The 24,270-nt window shown below is 39.6% G+C and overlaps 1 protein-coding gene across 5 annotated transcripts in view; it reads right to left on the bottom strand.

The window, feature by feature from the left end:
- Positions 1-24,270, bottom strand: part of NPNT (nephronectin) — a 51,081-nt gene that overhangs the window by 4,365 nt on the left and 22,446 nt on the right. For 2 of the 5 annotated variants that reach the window (XM_064652049.1, XM_064652050.1), the window contains 7 exons: positions 21,921-22,040; positions 20,966-21,085; positions 15,918-16,052; positions 14,762-14,884; positions 12,508-12,918; positions 3,786-3,881; positions 3,298-3,396 (listed from right to left, as the gene is read on the bottom strand). In XM_064652049.1, coding sequence (XP_064508119.1) covers positions 3,298-3,396; positions 3,786-3,881; positions 12,508-12,918; positions 14,762-14,884; positions 15,918-16,052; positions 20,966-21,085; positions 21,921-22,040 — 1,104 coding nt within the window. The remainder of the gene's footprint in view (positions 1-3,297; positions 3,397-3,785; positions 3,882-12,507; positions 12,919-14,761; positions 14,885-15,917; positions 16,053-20,965; positions 21,086-21,920; positions 22,041-24,270) is intronic. The other 3 variants (XM_064652051.1, XM_064652053.1, XM_064652052.1) reach the window with 2 other exon arrangements.

The following is a 24,270-nucleotide window of genomic DNA, read 5'->3' as shown; positions in this document are numbered from 1 at the left end:
TAGGACCTGGCTAGGTGTTGCCCATCTAATTTCTTTTGACAAGGCAAATAATACCTCTCTTGAAAACTAAAATTTCATGTATTCCTAAATTTCTGACAACTCCTTGGTGACTGCATGATTTTAAACCCACAGTGACATTAAAGCCACTGTGTGAATTTACACACCTTTCAAGCTGCAGTGTTTTGCTCTCGAATAGATGAAGGAAAAGGCCTGAATAAATGCTATCATATAACTGAGCTATGATTCTGTCCCTTTCCTTTTGTTTGAGAGCTGTGTTAACAGGTTAAGTCTCAAAGCATATCCATTTGCAACCATGGATAGCGTTTTTTATTTAACCATAATATAAATTCTTGATCTGGATTAGGTACAGAAAACTGGAAGAAGTAATGATTTCAACATGGCTGTTAACCCTGAAGTCTACTCTAACAGTGGGAAGTTGTCAGTGAACAAACATCTTAATTCAAAACCCTATTGTTATCTCTGATCATGTATGAAATAAAGGTGCCATGCAGAAAACACTTGGAACATGAGATGCTGAGGATCTCAGAGATGGCAACATCCATTAAATATAAAAAAAAGGCACCCTTCACACTGGCACTCAGAACTGCACTAAATGAGACTTCACATCTTGGAGGAAATCCAGACCGGCATTTGTTCTTTGCACTTTTCATTAAAACTTTTGCAAAGTGGATGATAACTTCAAAATCTGAAATTACTAAATGGAGGAAGGTTCACTTTTAAAAAATAATAGTAAAAGAATTCTTATCTTACAGCGAACCTAAGAATACTTTTTTTTATGAGATCAGATTTTAGATTTTTTTTAATCAAAAATCCAAGTTTAATGAACTTAATCAAAAAATCCAAGTGTTTTAATGAACTTAGGGTAAAGGTGGCATTTAGGCTCCTTAGTTGAAACTGATGATGTAGAAATATTGGGAGTTTGTAATATTGTTGACATACACAGTCTTCACTCAATTATAGGATAAAAAAATATTTTCTATTTAAATTGTCTCCCTGCTACTATTCAACCTGAGCTGTACTTTTTAAAAGCTTTTCTTTGAAAGTCACAATGATTTCCCTCAAAAGCTGTGAGGTTTAATGACAATTAAACCAGGGCTTGTCACACACTTAAAAGGAAAGCCAACCTTGTCTCCAATTCACTACTTCTACATAGGTTTTAAAGTATTTTGGTCTCAATGAGATTTAATAAAGCAAAGTATTATGCTGCTGTCTGGGCCTCTAGATCAGCATCTGTTAAAGCCTTTTGGTGAGTATTCTTTCAGATTTTTTTTTTTAGTATTGTTTTTGCATCAAGGTCACTAACTGCTAAAATAAGCATAATAGAGTTTAAGTAACTGTACCTGTTTGTTGAAGATACAATTATATCACTATAAAAGTACTGACTTGACTCATTAACTGCATTGGTTTCATATAGTTACTGTGACTGAATCCAATCAATAGGAAACAGATTTAGGTAAGCACAAAGCCAACGTAGCTGTAGGCAAGCCCCTGCAGGAAAAGGTCCACTCAAACCAGCATTTTCTGCATGCAAGATAAGCTTATAAGGCTTCAGCACAGCACCTTTTAAAATGCAGATTCTGATAAACCAATAAATAGCAGACTTTGAAAGGTGAAAGCAAACACTCAGGAACAAGCTGTGAAAATAAATCCTTGCAACAAGGTATTCCAGACAGGAGGGAGTGGGTGGGTGACTTCAAGGGACTAGTTTTAACAGGTTATGTCAACAGCAGCAGAACATACACAGGAAACAAAAAGCTGAGCTTGTCCCTGACTACTGGAAAGCAACACAAGAGAAAAGTCTGACAAAAAAAGCCAGTTAAAAATCATAGTTTTGGAACTTAATATATATTAACAGCAATTTTTGAGTGCAGATAATTACTATGTTTTAAATGACTGATTTAGAAAGAAAGCACTTTTAAAGCCATTGTTTAAAAAAAAAAGGTATGAATTACGTGTGATCATTTTTTAAATGCCAGTCTGCAAGCAGGAGACAGCTACGCATTTTCTCATCTACAGGAGGAAGGTGCTCTGCTCTCCGAGTCACTCACACGACATTATAAGTGTCCTAAGGAGCACCCAAAATACTAGAGCATGCCTGTGTGTGGGGAGGGGGCCTGCCCAGCAAGTGAAGACAGCACTTCCACTTTGCGAGCTAGACAGCCTGGAAAAGGTGCCAGGTCACCTGCTGCGGTGACAAATGACTGTCTCATCAATGGCAGCATAAGGACAGACATCTGTGACGAGGTGGTGCATAAGGAAAATGGCTCTCAGTGCCCTCACCCTCCCTCATCTTAACCTATAACATTTTACCGCCTGAGAGCGTGGTTCCTTCCTCAGTCTGCCATCCCCTCACATAATGTGAGCATTGTGCACTTCAAAGGCTGCTCTTCTGGGTATGAAGTAATCCCATCATTACGGGGAGCCAGGGATGTGTGTCTAATCCCCGGCACCGTGGGGCAAGCACTGCTGGGGGAAGGGTATGCAGGCAAGGACAGCCAACCTCTCAGTGCCATACAGTAAAGTCAACAGGGGACAGAATACACGCAGCTTCCAGCAGTGTGGATGTGCACTTCTCCTGGGACAGCAGAGGGGTGTGAGGGGAAGGGTTGTTGCTTCAGCTGACCAGCAGTGCCAATGCCAGTTCTCTCCTACTCTGAAAACCGCTAGTACACACTCCTCTGTAATGTTCTTTGTAAGGTCACTTTTTACCATCTCAAACAATCCCATCTTCAGAAGCCTCTACACATATGAGCATTTAACTTCTCCGCGTTCCAGTTACTTAACATTTTTTCTACATACAGATTGCTGCAGCTTGGAGTAAAATTCAATAAAATCAAACCGAGAGGTTAATCTAGAACATTATATTTGGCAACAGAACAAAGACTATTTCTAGCACTTTCTATAATTTTGCTAGTGATAGAGAAATAATTATGTTGACATGGTAGTTTGAAAAATAAGCTTGGTTTCACCGTAAATAAAAGTTGTTCTCAAGTTCATGTTTTTGTTCTTTCATATTCTTTTAAGAAAGATAGACTTTTGCTGAATACATTTACTACTTCTTCAGAGACATTCCTATTTTAAAGATAACAGCTATGATAAAAGTGCAAGTTTTCAATTGCTCTTTCCTGCTGGGAATCCTCAATTTTGATTTTTTTACACAGAAGGGGTGTGAAATAAAGGGAACAGAAATTGTGTAATTTGTTCTAATGCAGGAATCGTCATCAACCTCAAACCTAGGTGGTTCTGCAACTGCAGGATCATAAACAGTCAACTTACCTGACCCATCTCTCACTGGTTCCCAGTGCAAGTCATCATCTTTGTCCTTGATCCATCCACACAGTCCACTATCAAAATTACAGCTGTGTACCAGCACACCTGGCAGAACAGAGCAGGAGGTCACAAAAAAAAAAAAAGTGTTTGGATTGTTTTGATTTTTAATTTCCCATATGGCTGACACTAGTAAGTAAATATGAAAATTAAATGTAGAAGAAGGAGCCCCAGAAAAAGAATCTGAAAAAATACTAAAACAACAAAAAGGACACTTTTATTATTAACACTTCATACTATTTTTGTGCTAAATCTGTTAGGAAATAAAACTTATTATAAAGGTTCACATAGGCAGTGGTTTGGGTTTTTTTTTTCTTTTTACAACACATAGTTAAAACAAGCGGCTTAAGATGTAGGAGTCATGTAAAAATGTATCAACTCCCAAGAAATCAGAAAATCCTAAACCCTAGGCCCTGAATAGGAGACATGGTCTTTACCTGGGTCATCATTTGCTTCAAATTCATCGGCAGTAATCCCTCTTTCAATTTCAAGTATTTCTAACAGATTATTGCTCACTCCAGGCTGGCGTGGAACTGTGAGAAAAATGAACGAGATAAGGAAGTAGGTCACTAACTTTAACAAAAACCAGCAGAGCAGCTGTAGGCATTGTGCTTTTCTTCGAGATTTCAATATATTTAATTATATTAGACATGAAGACTCATAAGCTTTATGCCTATGTGATTTATGATTTATGTCATAACATTTGTCTGAGCACTGTAAGAGGTGATTCCTTGTCTCCTAAAGGTTCTTTGAATGAAAGCTCCTTTTTAACCAGGGGGGAAAGCTTTAACCTTGAAGCACACTATTCCTCGCCAAATGTATTTTTAGAGATACTGGTTTCTCAATAAAATAAAGCCACATTAAAGCTCTTGCTCAACCCTTCCACAGACAATTACAGGACAACCTCAACAGGAGGCAGCAGTACTTGGAAAAGGCACTTAACCTTTGAAATACAGCTGAAGGTACATCCATCTATTTGCAAAGAAGTAGAGCTCCCTACACAATTATCAGGATTGTACTGAAAGTTGAGAAGGAGGATCTCTAGTGGAAGCTGGAATTCAACTGTAATTATACTTTTTGCTTTCCAGCACAGTCTGTCCTTCAGCTATTGTTCCCAGCTGCAAGGAGAAGGAACAGCTCTTGGTGATAAACAGGCCCAGAGGTTATTAGACATTCAGCATCCAGGACAACCTGAAATTTAAGAGGTCTTTGTGGGAATGATGGCTGAAGTGAGGTGGCTGCAAAGACTCCCACATAGTTCTGAAGATGCTGTGCCAGTCTGTGTAAGTCTCCACAAATAACATGCAGTTGTCTTGCCTGATGGACAGCTATCAGCTAAACAGACTGCACTGAATAGAGCTGTCTTGGAAAATTCCTCTTTTAGAGGCAGGTCTAGTGCATAATTCATAACAGTAGTAATGTGTTTCAGACATGTCCTTAGATGTTATAGGTACCTCTGACACCTAAGGTATTTGTAAGGGCCTTATCTATTAAAAACTTGACACATTTTCCATTTGCAGTGCTAAAATAACTATCTTAATGTCTCAATAGACTCCTGAGGCAAGGGAGAACAAGAAAAATTGAGACAACTGAAATAAAGTACTGTTGTTTTCAGAAAATCAAATCAAAAGGTAAGAAGGAACTTCTTTAGCACTAGGACAACATGTACTAGTACTGCTGCACAAGTTCCTCTAAATCCAGAAGACAGAAAAGCAAAAGATTTTTGAAATCAGGACAAAATAAGCAAACACTAATGTATTTTAAAAGTACTATTCTAGGCTAAAGATCTTGAATTGAAATTTTTTAAGGTTGACTTGGGTAGTAGAGGACTGTTAATTTTTAAAAGATATCTTGTTTTTAATAGTACTTTTGCTGCTTTGTTTCATCTGGGATTTTTTGCTTATGTTATTAAAAACTTTGAGATTTAACATGAAAGAAACCTTACAAATGTGCACAGTCCACACCACCTAGGCCAATAATTGCCCTGCAGTACATTGACACACAAATACTATATTCAATTATATAAAGAAAAAAAAAATCCATTCCCTCAGGCAGCAAAGAATCTCTCCCAGCAGTATACTGCTGTCTTTCCTTGGAGCTCTGTCTAATATGAAGGTGGGACAGTTGAACAAGCACATCCTACAGTGGCAGTCACACCTGCACCAAGGTGCTGATGGTGACACAGGCTGTCCTGACACATTACAGCAAGCACACTCTTACATTGTTACAGTCATGGACAGCCATGAGCAGTAGCTCATGGAGTAGACACCTGTATGAACTGTCTGTGAGTACCCAGACCACCACCACTGTGGCACACACAGCAGCTGTTGGCACCATTTAAATTCAGCTGCAGTGGGTTTTCTCAGGAATGTTAAAAACTGGTAACTGCATTTTTTGGACTTACTGCGGCCAGCCAGCTGGGACAGCAAATTTTCTGGGAGTGTGTAGTTACAAAGCCTGCTAAACTAACAGCACCCTGTCAGTCACTTACTGTCATTTCTGGCAGGGCAGAGCTGTGACTGAAACTTTACCTTAGACAAGCCCTCACAGGGGAGTTTCACCTCACATTACAACCACATTGCAGGCTGCTGCTCCCTATGAAATGCAGCACTCCCCACACATGGGACACATCTGTGCTGCACACCCAGGGACTACCACCTTGCCTTTCCTCATCTCAGGCTGCACTGAGGGCAAACGATACTCTTTATTTTCTATACTGTGAAGAACAAGTTGGCAATTCGCTTCAAAACTGCGGAGCAGAGCATCAGTAGATACAGTAGCTGCTAGTCTGGAACAGACACACTGAAGGGTCTTTACATCTGCTGCATCCACAGGACACAGGGATGGAAAGAGGCCAGCCCATGCGAGCAGACAGAAAAGCAAGTTGTCCTCTCCCTGGGCTGCAGGATGACTTCAGAGAACCTCACAGACATCACTCACGATCCCCCACACACTCACCAGCAATGGGATGCTCTTCTTATCTAGGGAAACACAGAACAACACGCTGAACCTCCATATCTTCCTGTTCTTCCCCTGCACCTTATGGTTTTTCTGAGGGATCAAAGGCTCAGGCCACAGGCTCACAGACAGGGTTCTAAACGAGCACTGTGGCAAAGAGCATCGAGGAAACCCAGTGCCATGCTTTAAGATTTGTAGATACTCAGGGGTCACAGTTTCAGGGCATGTGCTTGTCCTGTGTACCCTCTTCCCAGTCTATGGGAAGTCTATTTCCATAAACCAAGTCTATAGCCTTGTATGGAAAATACTGCAAGAAATATTATGAATTTATTTTGCAAACTACTACAGTTTACCATTTCTAATGCACTGCTATTTTATACAAACCTGAGTTACATCTGTGCACACATACAAGCATTCTCCTAATAAAAGTTGATATATTTGCCTATGATTAAAGCCCTAAAAAAATATTCCTTCAAAAATTTCCCTTAAGTCGTTTCCAAACACTGTTTTTATGAACTTCTAGAAGAATGTGTTGCAGTGCATTAAACCAGTCACTTCAGTCGTCAGACCTAATTAGAGGAATGTGCACTCAATTTGAAACAAGAGTTACCGTAAGAGATTCAGGATGCTAAATATGATCCAGGTGTACACTTCTTTTTGCTACAACAACTAATATGTTGAGTGGCGATCGTGGGAGAAAGTATTTTCTGCAAGCTTTCCAAGCCCTTTCTGTGTACTTTATATAGTGTATCAGTGTGCTTTTCACTTAACTTCAATGATTTGATAAAGCTTGTTAAATATAAACTTGGCTTCTTTTTCTCTTGAAGAATTTTATAAGCTGAGTGAGCCAATACATCAACACTACCATATTCTCAAAGTTCATGAGCTAAGTTCTTCACAGATGCATGAGTCTGGGGGGAAATATTAAATAACTGCATAAGAATTATTTCTTTCCAGCTTTTCAAACCTTTGGGAAAACAATAGGGCTTTTTTTTTTTCTATTTACTTGCTAATTGCTGAGTTTGGGAGTATAAAAAATTGCATGTACATATATCAGCTTGTTCACAATAAACAGAATAATTGCTGTTTTGGTGTTACAAAACAAAAAACAGAGTGCAACTTCATGTTATCAGTAATTGTTATTACTATTACTTATGCAGTTCTCTGGCTTACAACAAACACTAGTTTTGCACTGTAAGTACACGATAATCATGATCAAGCTTTCCAGATAAGGAAATTTTTTGATTGAATTGTTACGACTGAAAGTGTTAAATCCCACTTCCAAAAAATCCCCACAAGTAATGAGGTCTCACACAGAACCAGTAGAAAACAGCTAAAAGTAAGGGTAGTCCAGAGGTCAGTCAGACTGAGAAAACAAGAATAAATCCAGTTTTCCTCCAGGGAAGATTTTGATATATGCTAGGCTAAAAGGAAGAGGCAACAGAGAGGTACACTTCATCCTTTTGTCTGGACACCCACAGTGTCCAAGATATGTTTCCTACAACTCTGTAAAATCAAATTTTGCAGTAAGATTTATCTCAGGAAGGGCTTTCATGGACTGTCCCACCCTCTACAGCACCATTTGCATACAAGAGGAGAGATGCTACCACTCTAAAGTCCAATCTTGCATTTCTCAGGCAGTTAAGAGGCTCGTTAACTTTGACCACAGTCAAGCATCTTACTATATAATCTTTCCAGATTTTCTGCAAAGTAATCTGCCTGTTTTTCAATGAACATTCATTCAGGAGGCACAGAATGTCAACTGAGTTTCAGGGAAACATAGAAAAAACAAGTAGTCTACAGAAGCTTGTATATCAGATCCAGGGATAAAAGTAGCTGCAAGACTGATTGAGGGTGTGATTTCTAAGACTCCTAGATTTTATGACTGAACTCCAGGGTATCAACAGGAACAAAGTGCCTATCTTAAATGCTTAAACATTAAAACATTTTAAAAGGTGCCAGAACAGTGAAGACAAATGAAATGCTACTCTAATGATATAAAGGAATAACAAACCCCCCATTCTTTTCTTTTAGCATTTCCCTTTTTTCAACAGCTTCAAGGATCACACAACTGCATTTACTGCACTAAGGACTTTTCAGTCACTGAAAGGAGGAACAGAAAGAATCAAGTTTTAATCTTTAAATTTTTTAACAGCTGTTATGGGAAAAGTTTCCTAATTGCAATCTTTCCAGCTCCACTGAGGGCTAAGAAGGAAAACTGCTGAACTGTCTCTTAATACAGATAAGGGGGTTTGTTCTTGCTCTGCTGATATCTAGGATTATGTTTTAAGTTTATGCTTTTAGTGGTTATCACCCAGATCCCACTGGTAGCAGAAATTCATAGTCCTATTGAGAAGTTTGTCCTATTTGTTAGAGACTTATCCATCTGAGTAACTAGAAAAGATTCCTCTGTACTTCACTGTAGTTTGTATCAGTCCTGAAATAGTTAAATATTAAGCCATCACTGCATTCCTCCCTCATTGCCATTCCTCCCATATCCATATCAGGAGAAGATTATCCTTGGTGCCAGATTCCACTGTCTGCATCAGACTAAGTGGTTCAAAGGCCAAGTGTAGGAATTCTGTTTTAAAAAATACTAATTTTTTGTTCTCTAAAAAAGCAGCTCCCCAAAGTCACTGCAGGCATTCTTAGAAAAGGGGTAAAGCATCTAAAGAAAAGCAACAACCCAATACCTTTCACAAATTGCAAAGGCATTTAAATAACATTATCAGCATTTTTATAATTTATGCTCTTTGTCACCACCGAACAGCCCAATTTCACTGGTCCTCAGCTGATTTCAAGTTGAGCAATGCATTCAAGAGAGCTCCAAAGTGAAAACCTAGAACAAATTTACTCACTGTGTGGGATAGCAGGTCAAATAACACAGGGAGGAAACAGGCAGCAACGAGTCGCCAAGGGGCAGCCCAGGAAAAGATTAACTAATGAAAAATTGGAATTTGAGAGATACAGAAAAAAAAGTAGCCTTGCCCTGGCATGCTTCCTCTCCTCATGTGGACCAATCCTAGACCACCACGATTTGCAGGATTTAGTCTGGTACACTGGGACATCTATCACTGTACAGCAACCAATGATCCCTTTGCCACAGACTGCCTAACAGAAGTACCACCTATTTACTGTCATGCTGCTTTGTCAAAGCCTGGCTAAGGCTTCAGAGGCCCAGGGGGAAAAACGGATGGAAAATGTCCATGCATCACAAGATAACCTAGTTGAAAACACAACTTTAAATGCTGAGGTCTTCAGCAGATGCTACTGGCTGGAAGATCAGAACTGCCAGTGGCTGCTGGGTACGCTGCTCTCTGTGCTGGGTTCTGCCCACCCCTGTGTGATAAAACACCACCTTTTGTGACTGTTTGGGATACCACAGCCCTTGGTGACACAGCAGGAAGCAGCCATCTAAGATGAGACTGTAATTCTTCTGAAGACTTTCCAAAACTGAATAGTAAAATCCTACTTCATTATCTGAGTGGATCTAATATCAATTTTCTCCTCTGTTTTCCAAGACAGTAAGAGCTACAGGACCACTGAGATGTTGCCTGCATTCTTCAGTGGGAAACAAGGCAGTAAGAGTGAGGTTTTTTCTTCTCTTTTCAAGGAGGCATATGGGAACCAGAGTTTGAATTCATTTTTGAGAACTACCTTCTTTGCTGCCTTGACTGGAGAAGCAGATGATGTGTGGAAATGAACCCAAAGAAGCTCAGCATAAGCCAAACGAAATTAGCTCATATCCACAACCCAGGAACGCTGCAAAGATGTCTGATGTAGGTGAGACTAAAACAGCAACAGCTTTAAAGAAGCTGAAGGAAGTAGCTCAAAACTCCCCTTCCCTGAGGAAATATAGAGGCAAGTGAAAAATCCACAAATGTGTTTGGAGGTGGGGAGGGTTTGGCACATCCATATAGCAGATAAGAAGCAAGTCAAAGGTTAGCTAAATGTTACTAGTTATTCCAGTTTGAAATTCTGTATTGTCTCAACATCATGGTTTCTAACACTGTGTTTGGCTGCAAGGAACACTTTTTGAGAGGCACTGGCTTACACTGGGTGGGAGCTCTGCCATCCTGAGCTTGCAGTGCCTCACACTGAGCAGCTGCCTCACACTGAGCAGTAGGTTTCAAATCCCTGACAAATGCTTTCGTGCACTCCCTCCATAAATGCCTCTGAGCAGAGAGAAGGCAGGAGGAGACACCAGTGACCACTACCTAGAAGATACTTTTGAGGTGTCCAGAAGATAAAAGAAAGAAAAAAAGAGCAAAAAGGAGAGTGGAAAGGAGAGAAAAAGATCAAAGAGAGAGGATAAAAAAGACACCAGCTTTGCTAATGATTACACTACTAGCATAATCTAGAGCACAAGTGGAGTATGTTTGCAGTCACACAGTTATGTCACACACATATGTATATCAACTATATCTCTGGCAGGAGATAGAAAAAAAAGAGATGGGATTAAAGATAGACATCTGTTGACCTATCTGAGGAGCTATCTGTCTCGGCATCACATACTGGGGCCAGTAAGACCTGATGGTGCTTGACCCACTGCAGTCCTGTGGTGTTTTTCACTTAAGCCTTTGAAGCTATGTATGTATATCACAAACTTCAAAGGGTGGCAGCTGACCTAAACAAATAGTTGATAAACACTTTGCAAAGATCCTGTGTTTGTTATATGTACCATAATATAAACTTGCAGTCAGATCAAACCCAACTTAAAATGCTTTTACTTTCCTGCTTTCCAAACTCCTGTATCTAAAGCATATCTCTTGAAAGCATTAGCTTCAAAATCTAGCCTCTATGGACAATACGGAAAAACTAATAGTAAATAATAAGCTTTAAATAGAGGATTGTTATGACTTCATGAAAATAGCTGAAAACTATCCCTCTGCTTTAGAATTCCAGAGAACACTTGCAACACAAGACACCTGAGAAGCGCAATGCTAGAGTCTAGAATCATTTCCATAAAACTCCTTATTTTTAACTATCAGTTCACATTACACAAGTTTTGGGAGTATTTACTATATTTCCTTTTAGAATGTCACATAAGCATGCTTTAATATTTTTAACTGAATATAGATTGTTTAAAACATAATCTTGAAAAAGTCAAAACCACACTCTACCAAGTAGTACTAGGATTTGTCTTCTAAATTTTAAGCCAGCTTCTGTCTCCATTTTAAATTTATCTAACTGTCCATAACAGATAAAATGTCACAGGGAAAACTTTTTTACAAGGAACAAAATATTTCTTTATGTAATGACCTACAGCAGCAAAGCCCAAAAAGATACCACACAGATGACAAAGTAATTGGAAAAAAAACTCCCAAGTTGCTTGTGCACCTGCTCTGAGACAGCAAACTTCTCCTACAACATTGCTTCAGCAGCTTTATTGCACGACAAGCTGAAGGAGAAGGTCTGATCCAACACACCCTCCCCATCTCTAAAATTAGCGGCAGAACTAGAGATGAAATCAGGTGTTGAGTATTTCTTGGCAGATATGCATAGCTCTGTAAGTGCCAGTAATGTCTGCTGTGGTATGCACTAAAGCTGGCATGGTAGTGCTGTACATTTCAGAGAAGCTCTTAAAATGACACATGTTCATGCTATGAGAATCTTTACTATCTTCAGCTTTTCATGTATCCCTTCTCATAGACGCAGTCCATAAAACTACCCTGTTATTTTTATGCAATCTTCCCCACTGCTTAGTCATGAACATCTGAGACTATTGGAATTCATACAATATAGGTCACATAAAAGTCTTTAGGTAATTAGATATGGTCCCATTTCTTACCATTCTTAAAGATACGGAAATATGCTAAGAGTGACCCTCAACTCTCTGAATTTGAATCCATTGACTATTTATGAGTTATGTTGCATTTCAATACTTTTCAATAAAATGTCTTTCATTTCCCTAAAAGTTTCACCTGAAAGCATAATTTAGTACTTATATAGGACAATATACTCAATAATTTCAGAAAGAAAAAAAAAAGAGAATTTTTTAGATTAATTGATTCAGAACTTACTTCCCACACTTTTTGTTAGGTAATAAAATCAACTACTTGTGCAGCTTTACCACATGACCATTTCATGCCTTTGTTCTCATTAGTACAGTGTTCCAAACAAACCAAACAGTACAGTGCATGCTTTCACCTCACTGTATCTACAGGTCTGGTAAATGAAAGGATATGTAAAATCACTTACTGAACACATCTCCTCGGGGTTTCTGAGGATCTGGCTGAATCCTGTTGTCATCTATAATTCCTTGCAAAGATGTAGTTTCAATGGGAACTTGTGAAGGTTCTTCAGTTATTATAAGAGGAGGTCTTTGTGGTGGTAGTGTAGGTCTTATTGTTGTAGGTTGAGGTGGTGGTGGAGGTCTCGCTACCGGCGTCGTTACTGGCCTTGTTGTCACTGGCACATATCTAGTGGTTGGTCTTGTTGTCACTGGCACATATCTAGTGGTTGGTCTTGTTGTCACTGGCACATATCTAGTGGTTGGCTTTGGTGTCAGCCGAGTTGTCGGTCCAGGTGTTGGTTGGGCCGTTGTTCTGGGTGTAGGTCGAGTTGTTGGTTCAGGTGTAGGTCGAGCTGTTGGCCTGGTCATCGGCTTTTCTGTAACAAAAGCAGGTACATATGATGGTGTGAGGGGTTGCCTTGTGCCTCCAATATCAAGAATCCTATTTGTTATACCACTGTCTCCTTTAGGAGGAGTGCAGTTGCCGTTGAATATATGATATGGACCAGGTGGTTCAACAGGAAAACACTAGGAATAACTGCAAAGAGAATCAAAATGGGACCATAATGGACATCTGAGCCTCTCACTCCAGAAACTTAACAATCTATTTCATTATGAGACAGAGAGACTTTGCTGAAATAACTTTTTTCTTCTGAATGTTTCCATCATTTAGAAACATACTTTAGCATCAGCACTGCTGAGTTATCACATCCCTTCAGATAGTACTTCTCATTGCAGCAGTTTAGAGATGATTTAGAATGACTGAAGGCCAAGAGACTTCCATCCCCACCTCCTCCCAAGCACTACGTCTCTTTCAGAGTTAGTAAAACTTACCCAAAAGCACTGCTGGTTAAAAAAGCACAGGCAGGAAGCTGTGGGTTAAGCAGACCTCTAAACTAGACAAGTTCATAATCAGGAGTGGAAGCAAGTTTAGTAAGATTCCAGTGTTACAACCATTTTGGTCACAGATGGGCAGATACCTTTAGCTTAAGAAAATTATCTTTCAGACCCCTTCTTCTACACTTTTCTCCTTGTCAATAAGCAGTAATCATTTTACAAAGATTGAACCTAAGCCAGCCTTCATTTAAATCTTTACCTTTGCCAAGCATCAGGAAACTGAGTAAATTACATTTTTTCATGCTCCACAAAAATGAGGTGAACTGAGCACCATCTACACCACATCTCCTCCACTATTTCATAAAGAAAGGACAACAAATTTTAATTTGGTTTCACAAGGGGAGTTTCTGCAGACATGAAACACAAGAACATCTGTTTTGCTACTTATAATTTTCTATTTGTTAATAAGCCTTTTATATCTCAGTGGAGATCTTAAAAGGTCCAATAAGAACTCTAGTCTCATATTTTGTTTACAAGTGTTCCAAGTATAACACACCTTTAAAATGAAGAACTACTGTTTGTTAAGCAATGAACTGTTTGATGATAGCAGGTAAAAAAGTTTTCCCTCTGGCCACTTGTGTATATTAAAATATAAAACATACCATAGGACAATGTCCCAGTAACACATGTGGAATGTGGCCGACCACAAGCACTCCAGTTGTGAAAGATCACCTTTTACCATGATAGCTACAGCCAAAGGAAAAAATGGTATTGGTCTTTAAAAAAACCAGAGTGTCAAAGATCTGATCCCACAAATGAACGCAGGGTCCTTGAAAACATTCAGCAGATGACAAAGAGCTGCACAGTCCTGTGGGATGCCAAATGTGGGGCCTATTCAGTACCAGAGGGAATGGCTGCTTCTCCCAAGAATAAGGTGAGGAAGCAAATTCTCCAACAGAGAATCCTTTTAGAGAAACCCTTGCTCTCAGCTCTGCTCACATCTGGGAAGCAGGAGGGAGTGGATGGGGCGAGCTGCTGAAATGGGCCAGTTGTGGAGCGTACACAACAACAGGGTATGAGTAATATGTACTGTTTGATCAGACCTACCCTGCTTACTCAGTTGTTCTCATCCTGAAGCAATCTCTAGAATCAAGCTGTGAATAGGGAGAGGTGAATTTCTTTCTAATTATGAAAATGTCTCAGGGAAAGGTATTTTTACCAAGGCGTGCTAAGACTTAGAAAACTCCAACTACATTCCCCAGCCCCTTATTAAGTTTTAAAAATAGCTTAGAGAAACTGAGCCTGATAGTGCAGTACCTTAACATTTACAAAATGGGATACATTAACTTTCAGAATCTCTTTTTCAAAAGGAGCATTACATACGTATGCAGTTTGTTCCATTGTCTCTGTAACCTTCTTTACATTTGCATTTGTAGGATCCTGGAGTATTGTAACAGTGTGAAAAACTACCACACTGATGGTGGCCAAGGGAACATTCATCTATATCTGCAACAGAGATTTACATTTTAAAAAAAAATCATTCGCTTCAAAGAAACTTGACTTTCTGCTTATCCCTGCAAAAACATAAACATTTTTATGATTATTTTAAAAAAGTAATAAAACTGAATTGCCAGTGGGAAAAGGAAGATAGATAGTCACAAATAATGTGGTGATACAAACATTAGGATAAAAGGGACTACTGGGCAACTTTCATATTGTTCAGCTTATACCTAAGCATCAGCTTCAGACATGCCTTGGGATAGACTGAAGTTGAGATCATGAAGATCACAATTTTACTAACCACTTCTTACAGGTGACATAATAAGAAAAGAAACCAGTGCAGGAATATTCCAGTGCTCTGCATAGAAATTTCTCTGAAAAAAACATACTTAAACAAACATAGAGCAATGCCTCATTATCTCCACATGATCATTTTTTCAGTGAAAGAATCATAACCAGTTGAGATCCTGTGAAACTAAGGCAGTGGGACCTGGGAATATCTTTGTTGAAGGGCATACATGAGCTGCATTCCAGTCTCATGTCCAGACACAGACAGGTTATTTCCCAACTCCTGCCTTCTCCCCACCTGTCTTCAGGGGAAGGAAAGTTGGGAAGTCTGGGTTGGAAGTAGCTGGGGTGTGCACATTTTCTTATCTTGGATCTTGGGGCATGCCATGGAGCAGACCGGTGTTACAGCTCAGACATAGCCTAAGCTCATACACTGCTCAAAGCCTACAACTGCCTGTGCACAGTGAACTCTGCAGGGACAAAGGCTTTGGAAAGGAATTCCTGGGGTCATCAGTTCTGCTTTCTCACTAGCTTCCACACAAGAATCAGTTAGGAGAATGTGGGCCAAATATATGTTTTCTCTTTCACAGTCTATTTTTGGAATCCACCCTTTCTTAAAATACTGATGCAGTGTAAAACAACCTGCTTCAATATTTCAGCCACAAGAAATAAAAATTCCTCTTTAAACCATTAATTTCATTTTAGAATATGAAGCTCTATTACAAACATATAAGAAATAACTTGTTTTTACCGTGGCATTGGTATTTGCCTCCAATGTACAGCAGATCAAAGCCTTGGTGACATCTGCAAATGTAGCTTCCAAAAGTATTGACACAGTGCCTAAATCTTGGACAGATAACTCTCCCAGTAGCACATTCATCAATATCTGTGGAAACAAAGGAACTCTATTATTCTCAATAGCAGTTAAAATACAGTCTATGCTGTCCAAATTAAACTGATTTCACATAATGGAAAGCTAAAGAATAACCAAAGTATTTTTCATAAAGTCCCTTGGTCAGCCAGCAGTAATACCTGAGCACTACTTCTGACTGCCATCTGACTTCAGCTCTTGGTCACATGCCCAAATTTTTATGCCTCCTATGCGAGGAGCCTTTTCAAATGCTGCTGTGAGTAACAAGAGATGCACTGGCATAACAAGCAGTGTTACTGAATTTTGAATGCTTGCTCTATGCACTTGCTATCCTGGTACCTTCCCCCTTGGAGAAGAGACGTTTTCTAATTCCCCACAGAATGGCATGACAGCTTCCTCAAGGCCTCAAAGCACTCATCCTTGAGACTCTAATGGTATTTGTCTGAAGAAAATCTATTTCATGTTATTTGTATAACTTTCATTTGCCCTGCTAAGCCCTGCCTGGTTATAAAGACAGTACCTGGATTTACAGGCAAGGAATAATAACTAAAACTACCCCAGTAATTCTTTTTCTGAAACATGCCTGAAATATTGTTCCTGTAGCACAGGTCATACGTGCACATCCAAAGTACACAGTTGGAACTGGCTTGTTTTCTTAAAATCTCAGGTGCCCCTAACCCATGACCTGCCCTTTGAGCCTATCAGGGTATCTTCATCTGTTCAGGACTTGCTCTAAACAAAGGGAGTTCAAGCTAATGCTGGGGCTGCAGCATTTCTGACCCTCCTACCAGTTAGCTGCCACAGGCCAAATGCTTTTTGAGTACCCGTTCTTTTCAATCTCTTATACTGCGCAGTGCCTGTGCTGTAGCTGAGGCATCTTTCACAGAGAAGCTGGTTACTTAAGTGACCTTAACATGTCTCTGAAGTGCTGAGATACATGGTTCCCAGCAAGACCTGAAGCAGTGCTGCTGTTCTGCATGCTGACTAACGAGACAGGCAGACGCCCAGGGAGCAGCTGATGCTCACCCAAGGCTGCTTTCACTGCCTGGGAAACTCTCAGGCGAGGTCAGGCTGACACACAAAAGCTGCTTGCACTACTACCACTCATTCTGTAGTCCTTGGATACTGAACTGAAGCCTGCTGAGTGCTAGAACACTAATTCTTCACTGAGGCAGAGACCTGCCATGCACGGCTGCCTCTGACGCACGCAGCTCCTGATGTTTCTTGGTTATCTACAGGGCACAGTTCAAGCCTTTGCTCTGCAGCTCTATCAGGCTCTTGATCTATGGGAAAGCAGGATTTTGCTCTCCATGCAATTGTTGTCCCAAAAGGAGCACTTCAGCTGCAGATGTCAAGAGTGCAAAACAAAGCCGAGTGATTGATGCCCTGCTGCTTGTAAAAGAGGCCTGAACAGGGCAAAGAGAAGCGTGAGTCTCTTCCACCACAGAGAAAAAAATGTTACCACAAAGCCGCTGGTTAGTTAGGGCAGCCACCTGAGGCAGGGGAGAGGTAGCTTCAAATTCTCCAAGATGTGTTGTCTCCCACAGCCAAAAGAAGTGACTTACAACCATGAAATTACTGGCCAGATGGATTCTCCCAGTAGCTCCTTCTGGCACTGTCCCACTCTGCATGAAGAATTACTGAGGACAGGAGGGATTCGACCCCTAAACTCCCACACTCCTGGCCCGTCAGACTGTTCTGACATAGCTGCAAATCTCCACTCTCCATGGAGAGCACTGCTGGAATGGTGCAGTAAAGGCTTGAATGAGAAAGAAAACAAGATCAATACTGGGCATCTCTCCACAAGCCTGAATTTTCCTATAAATCTTTTCTTGATTTGAATCTATTATTAACGTTTTAGGCTTTGAGTACCTTATTAAGTTTTACTCTGCCACATTTTTAACTAGAATTTTATTTACAAGTCAGAGTTTTTTACTCTTTATTAAAATATTATTTCAAGTCTGCAAGTTTCAGACTCTTGATTACTGTTAGTTGTGTTCTTTGTTGGTTTTGGTTGGGTTTTTTCAATCTTTAAACCACAACTTCAGAAAGTAATTCAATAAGGAAAAGATTAGCCATTGAATATATCTAAGAATGGATTATGATCTTTAAAACCTAATGTAGCTTGTCCTGCTTTTCCCTCTCCACACATTCACATCAGGCAAGTAGTATGTTAGATGATGAGAACAGTGTCGTGGCATTGTTTCATTTTCTAGGCAGTTATACCTCTTAAAGATACAGGACTGAACTGCTAATCAATACACTTTTGAAAACTGACACAAAAATAATGGAAAAATATAAGAGTCTTCCACATGCATTTAATAAGAGGTGCATGGATGCTCATTACTGGGGGGGAAACCAGGCTTTGAACATTAGCTAGATGAGGATGTGTGAGTGTTTATGATTACTTTCCTGCAGTTCTCAAATAGTATAGTGATAGTGGCTTCTTTCAAGTCAATTCACACGTGGACCAAACGGTGTAAGGCTGTTTCCCTTTGCCTGCTACAACATGTTGTGGTTCATACCTGCTTCCTAAGAAAAGCAAGGATGAAGGGGTGAGTTATATTCTCATCTCAGTGTCAGGGAGCTGCTTCAAAGGCACATAATGCAGACAGCATCTAATGAGTGTGATGGTTAGTGTCAAACAGAGAAGCAGAATTACAGTCTTGTTTCTCTCTTGCTGTGAGAATGACTATATTACCAACTCAAGCACAAAACAACTAGGAGACTGATTTAAAAACAGTATGATTTTTAAGTTTACAATGCCATATTTTCAAACTTCTATACAAACACACACACAAAAAAAGGGAAATTATTTTATAGTGAAAATCACTATTTTCAGTCCTCAAATAATTTCAGACCTTCTGAGGCTGAAATGTATCCTGCTTTCATTAAATGAAAATCCTAGTTCAAAAATCTGGCAACACTGATTGATTTATTGATTCAACAGCCATTAATCAATGCATTAGTTGTTTAATCCACATTTTCACTGAATACTTTGCTGATTTATTTTTCACTTTGTTGTCATTTAGTTTATATGATTTACCTTCACAGCCAAATTCGGGTTTTTTTCATTACTGTCTGTAAGGAACATTTTAACAAGAGAATGATCAGCATGGTTTAAACTAAGAATAAAATAGTGCCTAGAGGAATTTCCACCTGTGCTAAAAAATGGTATTACATTCCCAGCTGTTCTTCAAACTCTCCTCAAACAAGGACTTCATGAGATGTAGCCAATGCACAGTTCAATTTTCTTACCATCATCTACGCTTCTATTTGTACTGCAGCATTATCCAGACCTGGATAATGAGAACCTGGAACTGAGAACCTTCCAGCAGTGATGGACTTGTACACATGCGAGGAAAAGGCACAGCCCTAGTCCCCAATAACTTCAGTTTTTGCAAGTATTTAATACAAATCAAACTTGATAGAGAAATGGCACAAAAAGGGCGCACGTTACAACCACTTCCTTCATACCAAAAAAGGAGAGTACATTATGTTATGATGTGGAAAGAACAGACATCTCCAGCTGTAACTCCTTTCTCTGTATTGTACAAGCCTGTTCTGAAATTTTTCTGGAAATTTTAGAAATAGGTTATGAGATCAATCTGAATGATGCACACCCAACTGAAATGTGGGTACACAGTTCTTCGCCTTTCTGGGAAAAAAAGTGGGTTTTTTTAAAACTACTCTGAAGAAGTGAAAGAGCTTCATAAGACTGGTTTGAGTGCTAGTCTTTGGCATTAAAGTACACTTTATTTATCTCAAAGTATGAAGTTTGCCTGAATAGAAAAATGCACACTAGGAGAATGTTGCAAGCATTTTTTCTAGCAAATTTCTCTACTTGGCATAACTTCCTTGAATTCGTACTTAAAATCACTCAGCTCGCTATGGCATGGCACAAATATCTTCCAAAGATCTCTGTCTGCCATAATGTCCAAAATGCGATTAATCATAATTTAATCCCTCCAGCACGTAACAATGGTGGAGTTTTTTTCTCCTTCTTTCCATTCTTTTCTGTACATAAATATGCCAATGACGTACTTTAGAAAGTCCCCAACTTAGTGTGGAGCCCACTCTTCACATGAGAAGGTCTGAAATCTGTCCCTTTCTCTGCCAAAAAATTCTTGCTCAGCATAGGTCAGGCACTTGAAGAACTACCTGCCCTGTAAACAGCCAAGCCACCCTAATGGATGATTAGGACATCCACATTTTCTTGCATTCTTTCGGGGTTTTTACTGGTTATGGAACTGTAGCACTGCATAGGTTATAAATAATAAAATCACTGGAGCATCATATACACTCAGGATGTATAGTTAATGACTAATAAAATCGCACGTCACACTGTTCTTCAGACCACAGTAGAATCTGATTAACCATAAGCACCTTTTCCATGTCCACAAACAGGGAAACAAAACATTTCACTTTTATACACTCTGAATTCCTGAGTTTATTTTAACCTGGAGTTTTCACAGTATGGCAGAAAGATAGTAGATTCAATTACATTAATACTGGAGCATGCATAGACCTCTGCCTTGTTCCACTGTAATCACAATGACTTCTACAAATTATCCCTCTACCCCCTGACCTAGGCACCACCTGGTTGGGTATGAAGGAGAGCTGACCTCCCATTCCTTTTTTTATGCAGGCAGGTATTTTGGAGTCTTGGGCCCAAGGGTTTGGATACCAAGCAGTCTGTATGGGCTTTAGGCAGACAATGAAACTTGTAGGACTGTAAGAAAACACTGGCAATCTCTGACACAGATCACTTGAGCAGCATGCCTCATTATAATTCTCATTAGTAACATCTTCAAATTGCACGTACAGTGCATTCTAATTTCATCTGAAACTCTCTTGAACTCCATTCAGTGTAAGGATAAAAACATTTTGGAGAAAAAAAACCCCTAAATCTACATTTGATCACCTACCTATGCAAGTCCTGCCATCAGGCCCAAGCTGCAGCCCTGGAGAAGGACAGCGGCAGCGCACTTCCCCTTTCAGCACATCACAGCCATACTGACAATTTGCCATCAAGCAAGAAAGGGCATCTAGAGAAAATAAATGGAACATGTTTAGATAAAGGCTCTGATCAGTACTAGAAAATTGCAGAAAACTTTGGAGAATTAAGATGTCACATAGTTATGATAGAAGTGGAAAAATGCTTTTTGAATTTGACAGGTATCCTTTCAGGCTTCAAAGAGCAAATGCATCTGCTAGTAAAATTTTTCTGCTCAAAAACTGCATCGGTGGGGGGGGGGGGGAAGAGAGAAAACCACCACAACTGTAGCAAGTCATGCCATAGAACACAGCCCCCATGAGGAATATAAAGCCCAGTATGTATCAAACTCTCCTGGACAATACTGCTGTTTTAAAATAGGAGCATCTCTAGTTAAAGGTAATTTCTCTTCCCTTCCCTCTGTCCAGGCATTCAAAATAACCACTTTTATGGGAGCAAGTAGGAACCTGATCTCCCGAGAGACGACAGTACAGTTTTATACCAGTCAAACAACCAACATCTGCAGCATTAAATATTTTACATTCATAAGGCCATAATACAGTAGAACTGCAGGTGTCTTGCTGCAATGAAAACTGCAAGCACTTGTCCTTGAAGGCCAATTAACAGTGATTTACAGCACTGAAGAATGCTTCTCGGGAAACTTGTAATAAAACTAATAAAATCAAAATAATTGCTCTTAGGGTTTTTTTCAGCCTAATTTTATTAGGCCGAAAAAAACCGAAGCTCATCTTGCGCAACTGCCTAATTTCCAGGAAGATTAATCTTTTACTTTGGAACCCGTCTTCGTTTCATAAAAGTTTCCCAGGGAAACTCAAGTAGGGATTTTGAGAAGCTTGAAAAAAAGCAAGCAACAAGCCTTGCCGTACTCGAGCACGTTCCATCTGGCATAAGCATGTAGCCGTTCAGACAGTAGCACTTGTAGCTGCCGTAGGTATTCATACAGCGGTGTTTGCACGGCCGTGGCTTTAGTCCACACTCATTCAGATCTGAAATGAAGGGCACAAGGGAAGAGGGTGGGAAAAGAAAACACACAAAGCGTGCATGACAAAACTACTAGCTCAAGTTGCTGATGAAAGAAGGAAAAATATGGCAATTAGCTTTTTATATGCAGGTCAGCTGATAGCAAGTGTCCAGAACGTTCTGTGTGAAGCACTGTTCCTCCCTCCAACCAAGTGGCTTATTTTCTTTGGTTTCATTGATATCTTTTCAGAAATGATAGCATTAGTATTAGATGAAGTGCCAACCATTTCATTAGGGAACGCACAAGCTCAGGATGCCACTATTCATGTTGATGCCATGTCCAGGACCAGCCAGCACTCTGAAGGAGCAGGAGGAGGAGGAAGAAAGTAAATGTCACTCTGTAATCACTATCAGCAATTCTGATAGCAATTCAGTGATTCACTACCATGCTTCAAAATGAGTTGCAGAGGAAGGTAGGAAAGCTGATGCTAACCTACTTTAAACAATCTCACAGAGAAAATTTTTTATTTACTATCTAAAAAATACTAAAAAAAAAAAAAGTATCTGACATCAGTTATATTTGTCAAGGGCTATCCATGAAGGCCTGTATTCCAGATTTACAATTTAATACAGAATTTAATACAAAATATTCAGCCTACAATTTCCATATTAGTAGACAGGGCTTAAAACAAGAAGTAAAGATTGAGTGATTTCCTTCAGAATTCTCTTCCAAGAAGGTGTTGATATTAACTGAGTAAACCAGAATATTTTGTTACTTAGTTATTTGTATGTTGATGAACAAAGACGACAACAAAGGTGAAAGTAACAAATCTATTCACAAATCCAGCCAGTGAGTACTTAAAAAACTGAGTTACCGACCATCTTTAATATTGCGCAGTGCTCTCTGGAACTCTGTCATAGAAGGAAAACTGCCATTATTTCCAGAATTTTTCAAAGAGCCATCTTCCACTATTAAGCACTATCTCATCAAGTGTCAATCCCTCATCCATGTAGCAGAAAAGCAAGCCTTGGCGCTCCTACCGTGTGGTAGACCCACACACACAGTAGCCACTTCATAAAATAACTGAGGAGGCAACACATACTTTCTGCGGGCTAGAGGTGAAGGCTCAGGGTTAAGATGTTAAAACAGAAAGATAAATTTACCTCTTGTTAGAATAAAGTCAGTAATGAGTTGATTGCTTTTCAGACTAAAGTAGAAAACAGGGTCTACGTAGTAAATGAAGTGAGAAAAGTTACATTCACTGTAGAGAAGAAATCAGAGAAAACATTGCTTCTAAACAACTATGCCGGGAATTTTTCAAGTTCCTGATGTTTGGATTTTAAATTAATCCTGAAACACTGTAATAATTTAGTTTTAGAGAGCAAGATTCTTCATCTTATTCTTTTCAGGTCAAAATATTTTTAAATAGCATTCTAAAACTGAGAAATACTTTCCCTTTCATTTTGACTGATAAAATGCAGAGCCACCAAGAGAAAAATAAATGTATCAGACTAAAAGTCACTGATGAAATCCAAAAGCAGCCAGAAGGATGTTGCCTCTTACGTCACTGCTGTTCCTGAGAGCTCCTAACAGTGTTTATGTGTATCATAAAATCTGTTGTCTTCTGATCTACTTTGTTTTCATCTTCATGGGGTCAAGGAATACCGAGTGAGGTATTTACCCTTCCCCTCAACCCTTCCCCTAACTGATGGATATGACCTACTTTACTTCATTTTCCAAGGCCTCGGGAAGAGCAGCATGTTTAGAGACAAGAATACTTCCTGTTCCCCTCTTCCACAAGAGGGTAGTGGTAAGGGATAGAATTTTCTCTTTCTTCCTGTGGAAGGAAGGCTGACCAAGACATTTCTAGGAAACCTGAAGGGGAACATTTGCTCCTCAAGTGGTGAGAAAATCAGGTGAGCATACGCAGGACTTCACTGAGGAAAGGTTGCCAAAATAAGGGCTAGACCTATGCCTGATAAACAGGGAGTGATGACCATCCCCGCAGTCCTCCTGTGGATCATGTGCCGCACAAAGAGCACTCCATTTCAACTCTCACTTTTTGGCAGTTTCGGTAGTTGCTAGGAGAACATACTTCTCCCAACAGGCACCAATGCCCCAGTCACAAAAAAAAAAAAAAAATGCACCTGCTAGGTTTGAGAGAAACAGCTGTAGAAGAATGTACATTTAGTCATGTGGAAACAGACCTGCAGGATAGCATATGTGCCTAGGTCAAATGGGAATGCAGCAGGTGA

The sequence above is a fragment of the Pseudopipra pipra genome, chromosome 4 (genome assembly GCF_036250125.1).
Source record: "Pseudopipra pipra isolate bDixPip1 chromosome 4, bDixPip1.hap1, whole genome shotgun sequence".
Lineage (NCBI taxonomy): Eukaryota > Metazoa > Chordata > Aves > Passeriformes > Pipridae > Pseudopipra > Pseudopipra pipra.
The sequence above is the reverse complement of the archived record's forward strand: the minus strand, read 5'-3'. Positions and strand labels throughout refer to the sequence as shown.